Here is a 22,556-nt window from a genome sequence, read left to right as displayed (position 1 = left end):
CTGCCGGTGACAGCTACTACATTACCTGTATATAGAGAGTGATCACTGTGTTATCTGTGGTGTTACATGGGACTGCCGGTGACATCTACTACATTACCTGTATATAGAGAGTTATCACTGTGTTATCTGTGGTGTTACATAGGACTGCCGGTGACAGCTACTACATTACCTGTATATAGAGAGTGATCACTGTGTTATCTGTAGTGTTACATAGGACTGCCGGTGACATCTACTACATTACCTGTATATAGAGAGATATCACTGTGTTATCTGTGGTGTTACATGGGACTGCCGGTGACATCTACTACATTACCTGTATATAGAGAGTAATCACTGTGTTATCTGTGGTGTTACATAGGACTGCCGGTGACATCTACTACATTACTTGTATATAGAGAGTTATCACTGTGTTATCTGTGGTGTTACATAGGACTGCCGGTGTCATCTACTACATTACCTGTATATAGAGAGTTATCACTGTGTTATCTGTGGTGTTACATAGGACTGCCGGTGTCATCTACTACATTACCTGTATATAGAGAGTTATCACTGTGTTATCTGTGGTGTTACATAGGACTGCCGGTGACATCTACTACATTACTTGTATATAGAGAGTTATCACTGTGTTATCTGTGGTGTTACATAGGACTGCCGGTGTCATCTACTACATTACCTGTATATAGAGAGTTATCACTGTGTTATATGTAGTGTTACATGGGACTGCCGGTGACATCTACTACATTACCTGTATATAGAGAGTTATCACTGTGTTATCTGTGGTGTTACATAGGACTGCCGGTGACATCTACTACATTACCTGTATATAGAGAGTTATCACTGTGTTATATGTAGTGTTACATGGGACTGCCGGTGACATCTACTACATTACCTGTATATAGAGAGTTATCACTGTGTTATCTGTGTGTTACATAGGACTGCCGGTGACATCTACTACATTACCTGTATATAGAGAGTTATCACTGTGTTATCTGTGGTGTTACATGGGACTGCCGGTGACATCTACTACATTACCTGTATATAGAGAGTTATCACTGTGTTATCTGTGGTGTTACATAGGACTGCCGGTGACATCTACTACATTACCTGTATATAGAGAGTTATCACTGTGTTATCTGTGGTGTTACATAGGACTGCCGGTGACATCTACTACATTACCTGTATATAGAGAGTTATCACTGTGTTATCTGTGGTGTTACATAGGACTGCCGGTGACATCTACTACATTACCTGTATATAGAGAGTTATCACTGTGTTATCTGTGGTGTTACATAGGACTGCCGGTGACATCTACTACATTACCTGTATATAGAGAGTTATCACTGTGTTATCTATGGTGTTACATAGGAATGCCGGTGACATCTACTACATTACCTGTATATAGAGAGTTATCACTGTGTTATCTGTAGTGTTACATAGGACTGCCGGTGACAGCTACTACATTACCTGTATATAGAGAGTTATCACTGTGTTATCTGTGGTGTTACATAGGACTGCCGGTGACATCTACTACATTACCTGTATATAGAGAGTTATCACTGTGTTATCTGTGGTGTTACATAGGACTGCCGGTGACATCTACTACATTACCTGTATATAGAGAGTTATCACTGTGTTATCTGTGGTGTTACATGGGACTGCCGGTGACATCTACTACATTACCCGTATATAGAGAGTTATCACTGTGTTATCTGTGGTGTTACATAGGACTGCCGGTGACATCTACTACATTCCCTGTATATAGAGAGTTATCACTGTGTTATCTGTGTGTTACATAGGACTGCCGGTGACATCTACTCCATTACCTGTATATAGAGAGCTATCACTGTGTTATCTGTGGTGTTACATAGGACTGCCGGTGACATCTACTACATTACCTGTATATAGAGAGTTATCACTGTGTTATCTGTGGTGTTACATAGGACTGCCGGTGACATCTACTACATTACCTGTATATAGAGAGTTATCACTGTGTTATCTGTGCTGTTACATGGGACTGCCGGTGACATCTACTACATTACCTGTATATAGAGAGTTATCACTGTGTTATCTGTGTGTTACATAGGACTGCCGGTGACATCTACTACATTACCTGTATATAGAGAGTTATCACTGTGTTATCTGTAGTGTTACATAGGACTGCCGGTGACATCTACTACATTACCTGTATATAGAGAGTTATCACTGTGTTATCTGTGGTGTTACATAGGACTGCCGGTGACATCTACTACATTACCTGTACTCAGAGAGTTATCACTGTGTTATCTGTGGTGTTACATAGGACTGCCGGTGACATCTACTACATTACCTGTATATAGAGAGTTATCACTGTGTTATCTGTGGTGTTACATGGGACTGCCGGTGACATCTACTACATTACCTGTAGTCAGAGAGTTATCAATGTGTTATCTGTGGTGTTACATAGGACTGCCGGTGACAGCTACTACATTACCTGTATATAGAGAGTTATCACTGTGTTATCTGTGGTGTTACATAGGACTGCCGGTGACATCTACTACATTACCTGTATATAGAGAGTTATCACTGTGTTATCTGTGGTGTTACATAGGACTGCCGGTGACATCTACTACATTACCTGTACTCAGAGAGTTATCACTGTGTTATCTGTGGTGTTACATAGGACTGCCGGTGACATCTACTACATTACCTGTATATAGAGAGTGATCACTGTGTTATCTGTGGTGTTACATAGGACTGCCGGTGACATCTACTACATTACCTGTATATAGAGAGTTATCACTGTGTTATCTGTGGTGTTACATAGGACTGCCGGTGACATCTACTACATTACCTGTATATAGAGAGTTATCACTGTGTTATCTGTAGTGTTACATAGGACTGCCGGTGACATCTACTACATTACCTGTATATAGAGAGTTATCACTGTGTTATCTGTGGTGTTACATAGGACTGCCGGTGACATCTACTACATTACCTGTATATAGGGAGTTATCACTGTGTTATCTGTGGTGTTACATAGGACTGCCGGTGACATCTACTACATTACCTGTATATAGAGAGAGTTATCACTGTGTTATCTGTAGTGTTACATAGGACTGCCGGTGACATCTACTACATTACCTGTATATAGAGAGTTATCACTGTGTTATCTGTGATGTTACATAGGACTGCCGGTGACATCTACTACATTACCTGTATATAGATAGTTATCACTGTGTTATCTGTGGTGTTACATAGGACTGCCGGTGACATCTACTACATTACCTGTATATAGAGAGTTATCACTGTGTTATCTGTGGTGTTACATAGGACTGCCGGTGACATCTACTACATTACCTGTATATAGAGAGTTATCACTGTGTTATCTGTGTGTTACATAGGACTGCCGGTGACATCTACTACATTACCTGTACTCAGAGAGTTATCACTGTATTATCTGTGTGTTACATAGGACTGCCGGTGACATCTACTACATTACTTGTATATAGAGAGTTATCACTGTGTTATCTGTGGTGTTACATAGGACTGCCGGTGACATCTACTACATTACTTGTATATAGAGAGTTATCACTGTGTTATCTGTGGTGTTACATAGGACTGCCGGTGACATCTACTACATTACCTGTATATAGAGAGTTATCACTGTGTTATCTGTGGTGTTACATAGGACTGTCGGTGACATCTACTCCATTACCTGTATATAGAGAGTTATCACTGTGTTATCTGTGGTGTTACATGGGACTGCCGGTGACATCTACTACATTACCTGTATATAGAGAGCTATCACTGTGTTATCTGTGGTGTTACATAGGACTGCCGGTGACATCTACTACATTACCTGTATATAGAGAGTTATCACTGTGTTATCTGTGGTGTTACATAGGACTGCCGGTGACATCTACTACATTACCTGTATATAGAGAGTTATCACTGTTATCTGCGGTGTTACATAGGACTGCCGGTGACATCTACTACATTACCTGTATATAGAGAGTTATCACTGTGTTATCTGTGGTGTTACATAGGACTGCCGGTGACATCTACTACATTACCTGTATATAGAGAGTTATCACTGTGTTATCTGTGGTGTTACATAGGACTGCCGGTGACATCTACTACATTACCTGTATATAGAGAGTTATCACTGTGTTATCTGTGCTGTTACATAGGACTGCCGGTGACATCTACTACATTACCTGTATATAGAGAGTTATCACTGTGTTATCTGTAGTGTTACATAGGACTGCCGGTGACATCTACTACATTACCTGTATATAGAGAGTTATCACTGTGTTATCTGTAGTGTTACATAGGACTGCCGGTGACATCTACTACATTACCTGTATATAGAGAGTTATCACTGTGTTATCTGTGCTGTTACATAGGACTGCCGGTGACATCTACTACATTACCTGTATATAGAGAGTTATCACTGTGTTATCTGTAGTGTTACATAGGACTGCCGGTGACATCTACTACATTACCTGTATATAGAGAGTTATCACTGTGTTATCTGTGGTGTTACATAGGACTGCCGGTGACATCTACTACATTACCTGTATATAGAGAGTTATCACTGTGTTATCTGTGGTGTTACATAGGACTGCCGGTGACATCTACTACATTACCTGTATATAGAGAGTTATCACTGTGTTATCTGTGGTGTTACATAGGACTGCCGGTGACATCTACTACATTACCTGTATATAGAGAGTTATCACTGTGTTATATGTAGTGTTACATAGGACTGCCGGTGACATCTACTACATTACCTGTATATAGAGAGTTATCACTGTGTTATCTGTGGTGTTACATAGGACTGCCGGTGACATCTACTACATTATCTGTATATAGAGAGTTATCACTGTGTTATCTGTGTGTTACATAGGACTGCCGGTGACATCTACTACATTACCTGTATATAGAGAGTTATCACTGTGTTATCTGTGGTGTTACATAGGACTGCCGGTGACATCTACTACATTACCTGTATATAGAGAGTTATCACTGTGTTATCTGTAGTGTTACATAGGACTGCCGGTGACATCTACTACATTACCTGTATATAGAGAGTTATCACTGTGTTATCTGTGGTGTTACATAGGACTGCCGGTGACATCTACTACATTAACTGTATATAGAGAGTTATCACTGTGTTATCTGTGGTGTTACATAGGACTGCCGGTGACATCTACTACATTACCTGTATATAGAGAGTTATCACTGTGTTATCTGTGGTGTTACATAGGACTGCCGGTGACATCTACTACATTACCTGTACTCAGAGAGTTATCACTGTGTTATCTGTGGTGTTACATAGGACTGCCGGTGACATCTACTACATTACCTGTATATAGAGAGTTATCACTGTATTATCTGTGGTGTTACATAGGACTGCCGGTGACATCTACTACATTACCTGTATATAGAGAGTTATCACTGTGTTATCTGTGGTGTTACATAGGACTGCCGGTGACATCTACTACATTACCTGTATATAGAGAGTTATCACTGTGTTATCTGTGGTGTTACATAGGACTGCCGGTGACATCTACTACATTACCTGTATATAGAGAGTTATCACTGTGTTATCTGTGGTGTTACATAGGACTGCCGGTGACATCTACTACATTATCTGTATATAGAGAGTTATCAATGTGTTATCTGTGGTGTTACATAGGACTGCCGGTGACATCTACTACATTACCTGTATATAGAGAGTTATCACTGTGTTATCTGTGGTGTTACATAGGACTGCCGGTGACATCTACTACATTACCTGTATATAGAGAGTTATCACTGTGTTATCTGTGGTGTTACATAGGACTGCCGGTGACATCTACTACATTACCTGTATATAGAGAGTTATCACTGTGTTATCTGTGGTGTTACATAGGACTGCCGGTGACATCTACTACATTACCTGTATATAGAGAGTTATCACTGTTATCTGTGGTGTTACATGGGACTGCCGGTGACATCTACTACATTACCTGTATATAGAGAGTTATCACTGTGTTATCTGTGGTGTTACATAGGACTGCCGGTGACATCTACTACATTACCTGTATATAGAGAGTTATCACTGTGTTATCTGTAGTGTTACATAGGACTGCCGGTGACATCTACTACATTACCTGTATATAGAGAGTTATCACTGTGTTATCTGTGGTGTTACATAGGACTGCCGGTGACATCTACTACATTACCTGTATATAGAGAGTTATCACTGTGTTATCTGTGGTGTTACATAGGACTGCCGGTGACATCTACTACATTACCTGTATATAGAGAGTTATCACTGTGTTATCTGTGGTGTTACATAGGACTGCCGGTGACATCTACTACATTACCTGTAGTCAGAGAGTTATCAATGTGTTATCTGTGGTGTTACATAGGACTGCCGGTGACAGCTACTACATTACCTGTATATAGAGAGTTATCACTGTGTTATCTGTGGTGTTACATAGGACTGCCGGTGACATCTACTACATTACCTGTATATAGAGAGTTATCACTGTGTTATCTGTGGTGTTACATAGGACTGCCGGTGACAGCTACTACATTACCTGTATATAGAGAGTGATCACTGTGTTATCTGTGGTGTTACATAGGACTGCCGGTGACATCTACTACATTACTTGTATATAGAGAGTTATCACTGTGTTATCTGTGGTGTTACATGGGACTGCCGGTGACATCTACTACATTACCTGTATATAGAGAGTTATCACTGTGTTATCTGTGGTGTTACATAGGACTGCCGGTGACATCTACTACATTACCTGTATATAGAGAGTTATCACTGTGTTACCTGTGGTGTTGCATAGGACTGCCGGTGACATCTACTACATTACCTGTATATAGAGAGCTATCACTGTGTTATCTGTGGTGTTACATAGGACTGCCGGTGACATCTACTACATTACCTGTATATAGAGAGTTATCACTGTGTTATCTGTGGTGTTACATAGGACTGCCGGTGACATCTACTACATTACCTGTATATAGAGAGTTATCACTGTGTTACCTGTGGTGTTGCATAGGACTGCCGGTGACATCTACTACATTACCTGTATATAGAGAGTTATCACTGTGTTACCTGTGGTGTTGCATAGGACTGCCGGTGATGTATTACATGATCAGTCCTACTATGGGGTGATGGTGTAGGTTGCTGTTGGTCGCTCTTCTTTCTTTTCCGTAGATTACATGTTATGCTGATAGTCGGTGACAGTGATGACATCATTCCTGATGATGTCACTGTTGGTGATGATGTCACTGTGCTTAGGTGGGATCTAGTCCTGCTCAGTTTGTGGTATTTTCGGGGTCTGCTGGTGTTGAGCTGTCCACATTCATGTCCTGAAGCTGACCCTTCACACTGTGACTAGATGAGCTATAGACTAGACTCACCTGTAGGTCGTCCTTGCCTGGGGCCAACTCCATAGCAGCAGTGCGGAAGAAGATCCAAGATCTTCAGCAGAAGGTGGATAATGCTGAGGACCGGGGAGACCGGCTAAGGAAGGAGCTGGCCATGGAAAGGGAGGCGCGGGAGAGGGTAAGAAGGGTCATATAGAAAGTGACTACTAGTGAAAGTTCTGTGTCCACCACACTGCACAGTACCATCCATGTGTCCACCACACTGCCGAGTACCATCCATGTGTCCACCACACTGCTGAGTACCATCCCTGTGTCCACCACACTGCCAAGTACCATCCCTGTGTCCACCACACTGCTGAGTACCATCCATGTGTCCACCACACTGCCGAGTACCATCCATGTGTCCACCACACTGCCAAGTACCATCCCTGTGTCCACCACACTGCTGAGTACCATCCATGTGTCCACCACACTGCCGAGTACATCCCTGTGTCCACCACACTGCCGAGTACCATCCATGTGTCCACCACACTGCCGAGTACCATCCCTGTGTCCACCACACTGCCGAGTACCATCCATGTGTCCACCACACTGCCGAGTACCATCCGTGTGTCCACCACACTGCCCAGTACCATCCATGTGTCCACCACACTGCCGAGTACCATCCGTGTGTCCACCACACTGCCCAGTACCATCCATGTGTCCACCACACTGCCGAGTACCATCCATGTGTCCACCACACTGCCGAGTACCATCCATGTGTCCACCACACTGCCGAGTACCATCCCTGTGTCCACCACACTGCCAAGTACCATCCCTGTGTCCACCACACTGCTGAGTACCATCCATGTGTCCACCACACTGCCGAGTACCATCCATGTGTCCACCACACTGCCGAGTACCATCCATGTGTCCACCACACTGCCGAGTACCATCCATGTGTCCACCACACTGCTGAGTACCATCCCTGTGTCCACCACACTGCCAAGTACCATCCGTGTGTCCACCACACTGCTGAGTACCATCCATGTGTCCACCACACTGCCGAGTACCATCCATGTGTCCACCACACTGCCGAGTACCATCCATGTGTCCACCACACTGCCGAGTACCATCCCTGTGTCCACCACACTGCCGAGTACCATCCATGTGTCCAGCACACTGCCGAGTACCATCCGTGTGTCCACCACACTGCCCAGTACCATCCATGTGTCCACCACACTGCCGAGTACCATCCATGTGTCCACCAGACTGCCGAGTACCATCCATGTGTCCCGCACACTGCCGAGTACTATCCATGTGTCCACCACACTGCCGAGTACAATCCTTGTGTCCACCACACTGCGGAGTACCATCCGTGTGTCCCCCACACTGCAGAGTACCATGCATCTGTCCACCACACTGCCGAGTACCATCCCTGTGTCCACCACACTGCTGAGTACCATCCATGTGTCCCCCACACTGCAGAGTACCATCCATGTGTCCACCACACTGCTGAGTACCATCCCTGTGTCCACCACACTGCCAAGTACCATCCCTGTGTCCACCACACTGCCGAGTACCATCCCTGTGTCCACCACACTGCTGAGTACCATCCCTGTGTCCACCACACTGCCGAGTACCATCCATGTGTCCACCACACTGCCGAGTACCATCCATGTGTCCACCACACTGCCGAGTACCATCCATGTGTCCACCACACTGCCGAGTACCATCCATGTGTCCCCCACACTGCCGAGTACCATCCATGTGTCCACCACACTGCCGAGTACCATCCCTGTGTCCACCACACTGCCGAGTACCATCCATGTGTCCCCCACACTGCCGAGTACCATCCATGTGTCCCCCACACTGCCGAGTACCATCCGTGTGTCCCCCACACTGCCGAGTACCATCCCTGTGTCCCCCACACTGCCGAGTACCATCCATGTGTCCACCACACTGCCGAGTACCATCCATGTGTCCCCCACACTGCCGAGTACCATCCGTGTGTCCCCCACACTGCCGAGTACCATCCGTGTGTCCACCACAGTGCCGAGTACCATCCATGTGTCCACCACACTGCCGAGTACCATCCATGTGTCCCCCACACTGCCGAGTACCATCCCTGTGTCCACCACACTGCCGAGTACCATCCATGTGTCCCGCACACTGCCGAGTACCATCCATGTGTCCACCACACTTCCGAGTACCATCCCTGTGTCCACCACACTGCCGAGTACCATCCCTGTGTCCACCACACTCCCGAGTACCATCCCTGTGTCCACCACACTGCAGAGTACCATCCATGTGTCCCACACACTGCAGAGTACCATCCATGTGTCCACCACACTTCCTAGTACCATCCATGTGTCCCGCACACTGCCAAAAGTACCATCCATGTGTCCACCACACTGCCGAGTACCATCCATGTGTCCCGCACACTGCAGAGTACCATCCATGTGTCCCGCACACTGCAGAGTACCATCCCTGTGTCCCGCACACTGCAGAGTACCATCCATGTGTCCCGCACACTGCCGAGTACCATCCCTGTGTCCACCACACTGCCGAGTACCATCCATGTGTCCACCACACTGCCGAGTACCATCCATGTGTCCACCAGACTGCCGAGTACCATCCATGTGTCCTGAACACTGCCGAGTACCATCCATGTGTCCACCACACTGCCGAGTACCATCCCTGTGTCCACCAAACTGCCGAGTACCATCCCTGTGTCCTGAACACTGCCGAATACCATCCATGTGTCCACCACACTGCCGAGTACCATCCATGTCTCCACCACACTGCCGAGTACCATCCATGTGTCCACCACACTGCCGAGTACCATCCCTGTGTCCACCAAACTGCCGAGTACCATCCCTGTGTCCTGAACACTGCCGAGTACCATCCATGTGTCCACCACACTGCCGAGTACCATCCCAGTGTCCCCCACACTGCCGAGTACCATCCCTGTGTCCCCCACACTGCCGAGTACCATCCATGTGTCCACCACACTGCCGAGTACATCCATGTGTCCACCACACTGCCGAGTACCATCCATGTGTCCACCACACTGCCGAGTACCATCCCAGTGTCCCCCACACTGCCGAGTACATCCCTGTGTCCACCACACTGCTGAGTACCATCCATGTGTCCCCCACACTGCCGAGTACCATCCATGTGTCCCGCACACTGCCGAGTACCATCCATGTGTCCCGCACACTGCCGAGTACCATCCCTGTGTCCACCACACTGCCGAGTACCATCCATGTGTCCACCACACTGCCGAGTACCATCCATGTGTCCCGCACACTGCAGAGTACCATCCATGTGTCCACCACACTTCCTAGTACCATCCATGTGTCCCGCACACTGCCAAAAGTACCATCCATGTGTCCACCACACTGCCGAGTACCATCCATGTGTCCCGCACACTGCAGAGTACCATCCATGTGTCCCGCACACTGCAGAGTACCATCCCTGTGTCCCGCACACTGCAGAGTACCATCCATGTGTCCCGCACACTGCCGAGTACCATCCCTGTGTCCACCACACTGCCGAGTACCATCCATGTGTCCACCACACTGCCGAGTACCATCCATGTGTCCACCAGACTGCCGAGTACCATCCATGTGTCCTGAACACTGCCGAGTACCATCCATGTGTCCACCACACTGCCGAGTACCATCCCTGTGTCCACCAAACTGCCGAGTACCATCCCTGTGTCCTGAACACTGCCGAGTACCATCCATGTGTCCACCACACTGCCGAGTACCATCCATGTCTCCACCACACTGCCGAGTACCATCCATGTGTCCACCACACTGCCGAGTACCATCCCTGTGTCCACCAAACTGCCGAGTACCATCCCTGTGTCCTGAACACTGCCGAGTACCATCCATGTGTCCACCACACTGCCGAGTACCATCCCAGTGTCCCCCACACTGCCGAGTACCATCCCTGTGTCCCCCACACTGCCGAGTACCATCCATGTGTCCACCACACTGCCGAGTACATCCATGTGTCCACCACACTGCCGAGTACCATCCATGTGTCCACCACACTGCCGAGTACCATCCCAGTGTCCCCCACACTGCCGAGTACCATCCATGTGTCCAGCACACTGCCGAGTACCATCCCAGTGTCCCCCACACTGCCGAGTACCATCCCTGTGTCCACCACACTGCTGAGTACCATCCATGTGTCCCCCACACTGCCGAGTACCATCCATGTGTCCCCCACACTGCCGAGTACCATCCATGTGTCCACCACACTGCAGAGTACCATTCCTGTGTCCCGCACACTGCCGAGTACCATCCCAGTGTCCCCCACACTGCCGAGTACCATCCCTGTGTCCACCACACTGCCGAGTACCATCCCTGTGTCCACCACACTGCCGAGTACCATCCCTGTGTCCACCACACTGCTGAGTACCATCCATGTGTCCCCCACACTGCCGAGTACCATCCATGTGTCCCCCACACTGCCGAGTACCATCCATGTGTCCCGCACACTGCCGAGTACCATCCCTGTGTCCACCACACTGCCGAGTACTATCCATGTGTCCACCACACTGCTGAGTACCTTCCTTGCGCTGTCCGTGCGTCCGCCATCCTTGCGCTGTCTGTGCGTCCGCCATCCTTGCGCTGTCTGTGCGTCCGCCATCCTTGCGCTGTCCGTGCGTCCGCCATCCTTGCGCTGTCCGTGCGTCCGCCATCCTTGCGCTGTCCGTGCGTCCGCCATCCTTGCGCTGTCCGTGTGTCCGCCATCCTTGCGCTGTCCGTCATCCTTGCACTGTCTGTGTGTCCGCCATCCTTGCGCTGTCCGTGCGTCCGCCATCCTTGCGCTGTCCGTGAGTCCGCCATCCTTGCGCTGTCCGTGCGTCCGCCATCCTTGCGCTGTCCGTGCGTCCGCCATCCTTGCGCTGTCCGTGCGTCCGCCATCCTTGCGCTGTCCGTGTGTCCGCCATCCTTGCGCTGTCCGTGTGTCCGCCATCCTTGCGCTGTCCGTGTGTCCGCCATCCTTGCGCTTTCCGTGTGTCCGCCATCCTTGCGCTGTCCGTGTGTCCGCCATCCTTGCGCTGTCCGTGTGTCCGCCATCCTTGCGCTGTCCGTGTGTCCGCCATCCTTGCGCTGTCCGTGTGTCCGCCATCCTTGCGCTTTCTGTGTGTCCGCCATCCTTGCTCTGTCCGTGTGTCCGCCATCCTTGCGCTGTCCGTGTGTCCGCCATCCTTGCGCTGTCCGTGTGTCCGCCATCCTTGCGCTGTCCGTGTGTCCGCCATCCTTGCGCTGTCCGTGTGTCCGCCATCCTTGCGCTTTCCGTGTGTCCGCCATCCTTGCGCTGTCCGTCATCCTTGCACTGTCTGCGTGTCCGCCATCCTTGCGCTGTCCGTGTGTCCGCCATCCTTGCGCTGTCCGTGTGTCCGCCATCTTTGCTCTGTCCGTGTGTCCGCCATCCTTGCGCTTTCCGTGTGTCCGCCATCCTTGCGCTTTCCGTGTGTCCGCCATCCTTGCGCTGTCCGTGTGTCCGCCATCCTTGCGCTGTCCGTGTGTCCGCCATCCTTGCGCTGTCCGTGTGTCCGTCATCCTTGCGCTGTCTGTGTGTCCGCCATCCTTGCGCTGTCCGTGTGTCCGCCATCCTTGCGCTGTCCGTGTGTCCGCCATCCTTGCGCTTTCCGTGTGTCCGCCATCCTTGCGCTGTCCGTGTGTCCGCCATCCTTGCTCTGTCCGTGTGTCCGCCATCCTTGCGCTGTCCGTGTGTCCGCCATCCTTGCGCTGTCCGTGTGTCCGCCATCCTTGCGCTGTCCGTGTGTCCGCCATCCTTGCTCTGTCCGTGTGTCCGCCATCCTTGCGCTGTCCGTGTGTCCGCCATCCTTGCGCTGTCCGTGTGTCCGCCATCCTTGCGCTGTCCGTGTGTCCGCCATCCTTGCTCTGTCCGTGTGTCCGCCATCCTTGCTCTGTCCGTGTGTCCGCCATCCTTGCGCTGTCCGTGTGTCCGCCATCCTTGCGCTGTCCGTGTGTCCGCCATCCTTGCGCTGTCCGTGTGTCCGCCATCCTTGCTCTGTCCGTGTGTCCGCCATCCCACTCTATACCCAACCTTAAGGGAATGTGTAAATCTTTCAGCCCAGAAGTCACTGGAGCTCTGTAATGTGTATACCCCGCCCACTGTCTGCCCCGCCCACTGTCTGCCCCGCCCACTGTCTGCCCCGCCCTGTAGCCCTGAGACCCCGCCCTGTACCTAGGAGACCCCGCCCTGTAGCCCTGAGACCCCGCCCTGTACCTAGGAGACCCCGCCCTGTAGCCCTGAGACCCCGCCCTGTATTCCGCGGGGACATCTGGCCCTAGGTTTGGCAGCAGCAGTGTCGTGTCTCTGTCTTGTTGAATGTTACATGAGCTCGTGCTCTCGGGTGTCCGGGTGAATTATTTATCTCCAGCACATGAGCCGGCACCAGCTGCGTAGACTCCGAGTCGCCCCCTAGTGTTGGGGCAGTATATGGCGCCGCCTTCAGCCTCCTGATGTTTTGTGTTTCAGGCGGAGGCAGATGTCGCTTCTCTGAACAGACGTATCCAACTGGTAGAAGAGGAGCTGGACCGCGCCCAGGAGCGCCTGGCCACCGCGCTGCAGAAGCTGGAGGAGACCGAGAAGGCTGTGGACGAGAGTGAGAGGTGAGGAGGAGCTGCAGAACATTGCATAGAGATATCCTGCAGACTATTACACCCCTGACCTCTGTGCAGAACATTGCATAGTGATATCCTGCAGACTATTACACCCCTGACCTCTGTGCAGAACATTGCATAGTGATATCCTGCAGACTATTACACCCCTGACCTCTGTGCAGAACATTGCATAGTGATATCCTGCAGACTATTACACCCCTGACCTCTGTGCAGAACATTGCAGCCGGCTGCTGATACATAGAGATATCCTGCAGACTATTACACCCCTGACCTCTGTGCAGAACATTGCAGCCTGCTGCTGATACATAGAGATATCCTGCAGACTATTACACCCCTGACCTCTGTGCAGAACATTGCAGCCTGCTGCTGATACATAGAGATATCCTGCAGACTATTACACCCCTGACCTCTGTGCAGAACATTGCAGCCTGCTGCTGATACATAGAGATATCCTGCAGACTATTACGCCCCTGACCTCTGTGCAGAACATTGCATAGTGATATCCTGCAGACTATTACACCCCTGACCTCTGTGCAGAACATTGCATAGTGATATCCTGCAGACTATTACACCCCTGACCTCTGTGCAGAACATTGCATAGTGATATCCTGCAGTCTATTACACCCCTGACCTCTGTGCAGAACATTGCAGCCTGCTGCTGGTACATAGAGATATCCTGCAGACTATTACGCCCCTGACCTCTGTGCAGAACATTGCATAGTGATATCCTGCAGACTATTACACCCCTGACCTCTGTGCAGAACATTGCAGCCTGCTGCTGATACATAGAGATATCCTGCAGACTATTACGCCCCTGACCTCTGTGCAGAACATTGCATAGTGATATCCTGCAGACTATTACACCCCTGACCTCTGTGCAGAACATTGCAGCCTGCTGCTGATACATAGAGATATCCTGCAGACTATTACGCCCCTGACCTCTGTGCAGAACATTGCATAGTGATATCCTGCAGACTATTACACCCCTGACCTCTGTGCAGAACATTGCAGCCGGCTGCTGATACATAGAGATATCCTGCAGACTATTACACCCCTGACCTCTGTGCAGAACATTGCAGCCGGCTGCTGATACATAGAGATATCCTGCAGACTATTACACCCCTGACCTCTGTGCAGAACATTGCAGCCTGCTGCTGATACATAGAGATATCCTGCAGACTATTACGCCCCTGACCTCTGTGCAGAACATTGCATAGTGATATCCTGCAGACTATTACTCCCCTGACCTCTGTGCAGAACATTGCAGCCGGCTGCTGATACATAGAGATATCCTGCAGACTATTACACCCCTGACCTCTGTGCAGAACATTGCAGCCAGCTGCTGGTACTTAGAGATATCTTGCAGACTATTACACCCCTGACCTCTGTGCAGAACATTGCAGCCTGCTGCTGATACATAGAGATATCCTGCAGACTATTACGCCCCTGACCTCTGTGCAGAACATTGCATAGTGATATCCTGCAGACTATTACACCCCTGACCTCTGTGCAGAACATTGCAGCCGGCTGCTGATACATAGAGATATCCTGCAGACTATTACACCCCTGACCTCTGTGCAGAACATTGCAGCCTGCTGCTGATACATAGAGATATCCTGCAGACTATTACACCCCTGACCTCTGTGCAGAACATTGCAGCCTGCTGCTGATACATAGAGATATCCTGCAGACTATTACGCCCCTGACCTCTGTGCAGAACATTGCATAGTGATATCCTGCAGACTATTACACCCCTGACCTCTGTGCAGAACATTGCAGCCGGCTGCTGATACATAGAGATATCCTGCAGACTATTACACCCCTGACCTCTGTGCAGAACATTGCAGCCAGCTGCTGGTACTTAGAGATATCTTGCAGACTATTACACCCCTGACCTCGGGGTCCTTATGTTACAGAGGTATGAAGGTCATAGAGAACAGGGCCACCAAAGATGAGGAGAAGATGCACGACCAGGACTTACAGCTCAAGGAAGCCAAACACGTCGCTGAAGACTCTGACAGGAAGTACGAGGAGGTAAGTCCCTGACCGTGGCCACCTACCACGTCCTGTGATGTCACTACCCCTGGAGCTACCTACCACGTCCTGTGATGTCACTACCCCTGGGGCCTACCTACCACGTCCTGTGATGTCACTACCCCTGGACCTACCTACCACGTCCTGTGATGTCACTACCCCTGGGGCCTACCTACCACGTCCTGTGATGTCACTACCCCTGGACCTACCTACCACGTCCTGTGATGTCACTACCCCTGGGGAATACCTACCACGTCCTGTGATGTCACTACCCCTGGGGAATACCTACCACGTCCTGTGATGTCACTACCCCTGGAGCCTACCTACCACGTCCTGTGATGTCACTACCCCTGGACCTACCTACCACGTCCTGTGATGTCACTACCCCTGGACCTACCTACCACCTCCTGTGATGTCACTACCCCTGGACCTACCTACCACGTCCTGTGATGTCACTACCCCTGGGGAATACCTACCACGTCCTGTGATGTCACTACCCCTGGAGCTACCTACCACGTCCTGTGATGTCACTACCCCTGGAGCCTACCTACCACGTCCTGTGATGTCACTACCCCTGGAGCTACCTACCACGTCCTGTGATGTCACTACCCCTGGGGAATACCTACCACGTCCTGTGATGTCACTACCCCTGGAGCTACCTACCACGTCCTGTGATGTCACTACCCCTGGGGAATACCTACCACGTCCTGTGATGTCACTACCCCCAGGGCCTACCTACCATGTCCTGTGATGTCACTACCCCTGGGGCCTACCTACCATGTCCTGTGATGTCACTACTCCTGGAACCTACCTACCACGTCCTGTGATGTCACTACCCCTGGGGAATACCTACCACGTCCTGTGATGTCACTACCCCTGGAGCCTACCTACCATGTCCTGTGATGTCACTACCCCTGGGGCCTACCTACCACGTCCTGTGATGTCACTACCCCTGGACCTACCTGCCACGTCCTGTGATGTCACTACCCCTGGGGCCTACCTACCACGTCCTGTGATGTCACTACCCCTGGAGCCTACCTACCATGTCCTGTGATGTCACTACCCCTGGGGCCTACCTACCACGTCCTGTGATGTCACTACCCCTGGACCTACCTACCACGTCCTGTGATGTCACTACCCCTGGGGCCTACCTACCACGTCCTGTGATGTCACTAACCCTGGGGCTACCTACCACGTCCTGTGATTTCACTACCCCTGGGGCCTACCTACCATGTCCTGTGATGTCACTACTTCTGGAACCTACCTGCCACGTCCTGTGATGTCACTACCCCTGGGCCTACCTACCACGTCCTGTGATGTCACTACCCCTGGGGAATACCTACCACGTCCTGTGATGTCACTACCCCTGGGGAATACCTACCACGTCCTGTGATGTCACTACCCCTGGGGAATACCTACCTACCACGTCCTGTGATGTCACTACCCCTGGGGAATACCTACCACGTCCTGTGATGTCACTACCCCTGGAGCTACCTACCACGTCCTGTGATGTCACTACCCCTGGAACCTACCAACCACGTCCTGTGATGTCACTACCCCTGGGGCCTACCTGCCACGTCCTGTGATGTCACTACCCCTGGGGCCTAGCTACCACGTCCTATGATGTCACTACCCCTGGGACCTACCTACCACCTCCTGTGATGTCACTACCCCTGGGCCTACCTACCACGTCCTGTGATGTCACTACCCCTGGAGCTACCTACCACGTCCTGTGATGTCACTACCCCTGGGACCTACCTGCCACGTCCTGTGATGTTACTACCCCTGGGACCTACCTACCACGTCCTGTGATGTCACTACCCCTGGAGCTACCTACCACGTCCTGTGATGTCACTACCCCTGGGACCTACCTACCACGTCCTGTGATGTCACTACCCCTGGAGCTACCTACCACGTCCTGTGATGTCACTACCCCTGGAACCTACCTACCACCTCCTGTGATGTCACTACCCCTGGGGCCTACCTGCCACGTCCTGTGATGTCACTACCCCTGGGACCTACCTACCACCTCCAGTGATGTCACTACCCCTGGAGCTACCTACCACGTCCTGTGATGTCACTACCCCTGGGACCTACCTACCATGTCCTGTGATGTTACTACCCCTGGAGCTACCTACCACGTCCTATGATGTCACTACCCCTGGGGCCTACCTACCACGTCCTGTGATGTCACTACCCCTGGGGAATACCTACCACGTCCTGTGATTTCACTACCCCTGGAACCTACCTACCACCTCCTGTGATGTCACTACCCCTGAAGCTACCTGCCACGTCCTGTGATGTCACTACCCCTGGGGCCTACCTGCCACGTCCTGTGATGTCACTACCCCTGGGCCTACCTACCACGTCCTGTGATGTCACTACCCCTGGAGCTACCTACCACGTCCTGTGATGTCACTACCCCTGGGGAATACCTACCACGTCCTGTGATGTCACTACCCCTGGGGAATACCTACCACGTCCTGTGATGTCACTACCCCTGGAGCCTACCTACCATGTCCTGTGATGTCACTACCCCTGGACCTACCTACCACGTCCTGTGATGTCACTACCCCTGGAGCTACCTACCACGTCCTGTGATGTCACTACCCCTGGGACCTACCTACTATGTCCTGTGATGTCACTACCCCTGGAGCCTACCTACCATGTCCTGTGATGTCACTACCCCTGGAGCCTACCTACCATGTCCTGTGATGTCACTACCCCTGGGGCCTACCTACCATGTCCTGTGATGTCACTACCCCTGGGAACTACCTACCACGTCCTGTGATGTCACTACCCCTGGGACCTACCTACCACGTCCTGTGATGTCACTACCCCTGGGACCTACCTACCACGTCCTGTGATGTCACTACCTCTGGGACCTACCTACCACGTCCTATGATGTCACTACCCCTGGGGCCTACCTACCACGTCCTGTGATGTCACTACCCCTGGGGCCTACCTACCATGTCCTATGATGTCACTACGGTCCGATGTACAGCTATAGGGGCACTCCGTCCTTTGTGGAGGGGGTGCTAGTTTCTCTGGTGTCCTGGTCTCCCCTGTCCTCGCCGGGGTCTTCTCTCTGAGGTTCTGATCTCTCCTTTCATCTCTTCTCTCGCAGGTCGCTCGCAAATTAGTGATTATTGAGGGAGAACTGGAGCGATCTGAAGAGAGGGCCGAGGTGGCTGAGAGGTGAGTAGTGTGTGGTGTCCGTCCTCTTCATGGGGCGCAAAGGTGCTTGTGGTGATTGTAATGGAGGAATCAGCTGTCATAGACTCCCGCTCCGACTGTGTAACACCTCCATAGACACCCGCTCCGACTGTAACACCTCCATAGACATCCGCTCTGACTGTATCACCTCCATAGACATCCGCTCCGACTGTAACACCTCCATAGACACCCGCTCCGACTGTAACACCTCCATAGACACCCGCTCCGACTGTAACACCTCCATAGACACCCGCTCCGACTGTAACACCTCCATAGACACCTGCTGCGACTATAACACCTCCATAGACACCCGCTCTGACTGTAACACCTTCATAGACACCCGCTCCGACTGTAACACCTCCATAGACACCCGCTCCGACTGTAACACCTCCATAGACACCCGCTCCGACTGTAACACCTCCATAGACACCCGCTGCGACTGTGTTAACACCTCCATAGACACCCGCTCCGACTGTAACACCTCCATAGACACCCGCTCCGACTGTAACACCTCCATAGACACCTGCTGTGACTATAACACCTCCATAGACACCCGCTCTGACTGTAACACCTTCATAGACACCCGCTCCGACTGTAACACCTCCATAGACACCCGCTCCGACTGTAACACCTCCATAGACACCCGCTCCGACTGTAACACCTCCATAGACACCCGCTGCGACTGTGTTAACACCTCCATAGACACCCGCTCTGACTGTATCACCTCCATAGACATCCGCTCTGACTGTAACACCTCCATAGACGTCTGCTCTGACTATAACACCTCCATAGACACCCGCTCCAACTGTAACACCTCCATAGACACCCGCTCCGACTGTAACACCTCCATAGACACCTGCTGCGACTGTAACACCTCCATAGACATCTGCTCTGACTGTATCACCTCCATAGACATCCGCTCTGACTGTAACACCTCCATAGACGTCTGCTCTGACTATAACACCTCCATAGACACCCGCTCCAACTGTAACACCTCCATAGACACCTGCTGCGACTGTAACACGTCCATAGACATCCGCTCTGACTGTAACACCTCCATAGACATCCGCTCTGACTGTAACAACTCCATAGACACCTCATCTGACTGTAACACCTCCATAGACACCTGCTGCGACTGTAGCACCTCCATAGACATCTGCTCTGACTGTAACACCTCCATAGACACCTGCTCCGACTGTAATACCTCCATAGACACCTCATCCGACTGTAACACCTCCATAGACACCCGCTGTGACTGTAACACCTCCATAGACATCCGCTCCAACTGTAACACCTCCATAGACACCCGCTCTGACTGGTACTCCTCCATAGACATCCGCTCCAACTGTAACACCTCCATAGACATCCGCTCTGACTGTAACACCTCCATAGACACCTGCTCTGGCTAGTACTCCTCCATAGACACCCGCTCTGACTGGTACTCCTCCATAGACATCCGCTCCGACTGTAACACCTCCATAGACATCCGCTCACTCCTACTGGAACTCCTCCATAGTCACCGGTCCGACTGTAACTTTTCCATAGACACCTGCTGCGACTGTAACACCTTCATGGATACTCAATCTGACTGTAACTCCTCCATAGACACCCGCTCTGACTGTAACACCTCCATAGACATCCGCTCCGACTGTAACACATCCATAGACACCCGCTCACTCCTACTGGAGCTCCTCCATAGTCACCGGTCCGACTGTAACTTCTCCATAGACACCTGCTGCGACTGTAACACCTTCATGGATACTCAATCTGACTGTAACTCTTCCATAAACACTGCTCCGACTGTAACTCCTCCATAGACTCCCGCTCTGACTGTCATGTCTCCATAGACCTCTACTCTCACTGTCACATCTCCATAGACCTCTACTCTCACTGTCTGGTCTCCGTAGACTTCTACTCTGTCATGTTTCTGTAGACCTCTTTGGTTTCACAGCGTCACACTTTCTGACCTCTCCTTCGGCTGTTCCCCTCCCCCGCTGTACAATTTGCAATGTGTTCATGTATTTTGTTGTCCAATTTCCACAAACCTTATGGTCCTGCCAGGTTGTAGCAGAGAAAGGGAGGAATGTGATGCACATGATATACAGATGAGCACGAGCTGTATACCCTACTGGCCGCTCCTTTCTCCAGGGCTTATGCCCCCCTACTGTTGTCACTAGCCAGAGATATTTCCATAGACTTCTCTTACTGACTCTGGGCAACTGTAAAATATGTCATAGTATGAGGTCAAAGCATCTGATAATGATGTCATAGTGATGTCATGACGTGGGGAGTCTCATGGGCCTAATTGCTGGCAGTGATGTCATGAGATCCCGGGCTCCGTGGACACCCATCTTCTGAATGAATGTGATGCCATCTTCCTTTTTTCCTTCCCAAGTCGGTATAGGGAGCTAGAAGCAGAACTGCGCACCATGGACCAAAGCTTGAAATCCCTGATAGCAGCAGAGGAGGAGGTACTGGAGCGTCTCCAATATCTGCGCTCTATCCTCTGCTCGTATCTCTTCTGTATATCAGAGGTCCTCTGCCTCGCTCTCTCATCTGTCTGAGATCTTCCTGTAGAGCACGATGATAGACCCCAGGTGGGGCCTCCATTGGTGGGGCTTCCATTGGTGGGGCCTCCTTGGTGGAACCTCCCTGGTGGGGCCTCCATTGGTGGGGCCTCCGTTGGTGGAACCTCCCTGGTGGGGATTCCATTGGTGGGGCCTCCTTGGTGGGGTCTCTCTGGTGGGGCTTCCATTGCTGGGGCTTCCATTGGTGGGGCCTCCTTGGTGGGGCCTCCTTGGTGGGGCTTCCATTGCTGCAGCTTCCATTGGTGGGGCCTCCCTGATGGGGCTTCCATTGGTGGGGTCCTCCTTGGTGTAGACCTATTACCTCTAGATCAGGATCATTAGGATGCTGAGATCCCCTACAGTTCTATTCACACTGAGCTTACTGCTGCGTTGTCCTAGACTCTCCCACCCGTGTCTTCTAATGGCCTACAGTGATTGCTCTTCTGTATTGGGCTTATTTTGCTTCTTTTCTCATGATTGCTCTTCCACCTTTCTCTCTCCCTCTTCCACCCTTCTCTCTCCCTCTTCCACCCCTTCTTCTTCCCTCACACGTCCTCCATATTCTGCCCATCCGCACTTCCCCGCTTTACGTCCCTCATGTCATTATCCCGGCACAGTAAATGTGGTGACTTGGAGGAGGAGCTGAAGAATGTCACCAATAACCTAAAGTCTCTTGAGGCTCAAGCAGATAAGGTATCATGTGCTT

The 22,556-nt window shown here is 50.8% G+C and overlaps 1 protein-coding gene across 2 annotated transcripts in view; it reads left to right on the top strand.

Annotated features, from left to right (window-relative positions):
• Window positions 1–22,556, top strand: part of LOC142187947 (uncharacterized) — a 45,400-nt gene that overhangs the window by 14,924 nt on the left and 7,920 nt on the right. For both annotated transcript variants that reach the window (XM_075261738.1, XM_075261737.1), the window contains exons 2-5: window positions 13,888–14,021; window positions 15,950–16,067; window positions 19,195–19,265; window positions 22,468–22,543. In XM_075261738.1, the coding sequence (XP_075117839.1) occupies window positions 13,888–14,021; window positions 15,950–16,067; window positions 19,195–19,265; window positions 22,468–22,543 (399 nt within the window). The remainder of the gene's footprint in view (window positions 1–13,887; window positions 14,022–15,949; window positions 16,068–19,194; window positions 19,266–22,467; window positions 22,544–22,556) is intronic.

The sequence above is a fragment of the Leptodactylus fuscus genome, unplaced genomic scaffold, assembly GCF_031893055.1.
Source record: "Leptodactylus fuscus isolate aLepFus1 unplaced genomic scaffold, aLepFus1.hap2 HAP2_SCAFFOLD_330, whole genome shotgun sequence".
Lineage (NCBI taxonomy): Eukaryota > Metazoa > Chordata > Amphibia > Anura > Leptodactylidae > Leptodactylus > Leptodactylus fuscus.
This window is presented reverse-complemented; position numbering and strand designations above follow the sequence as displayed.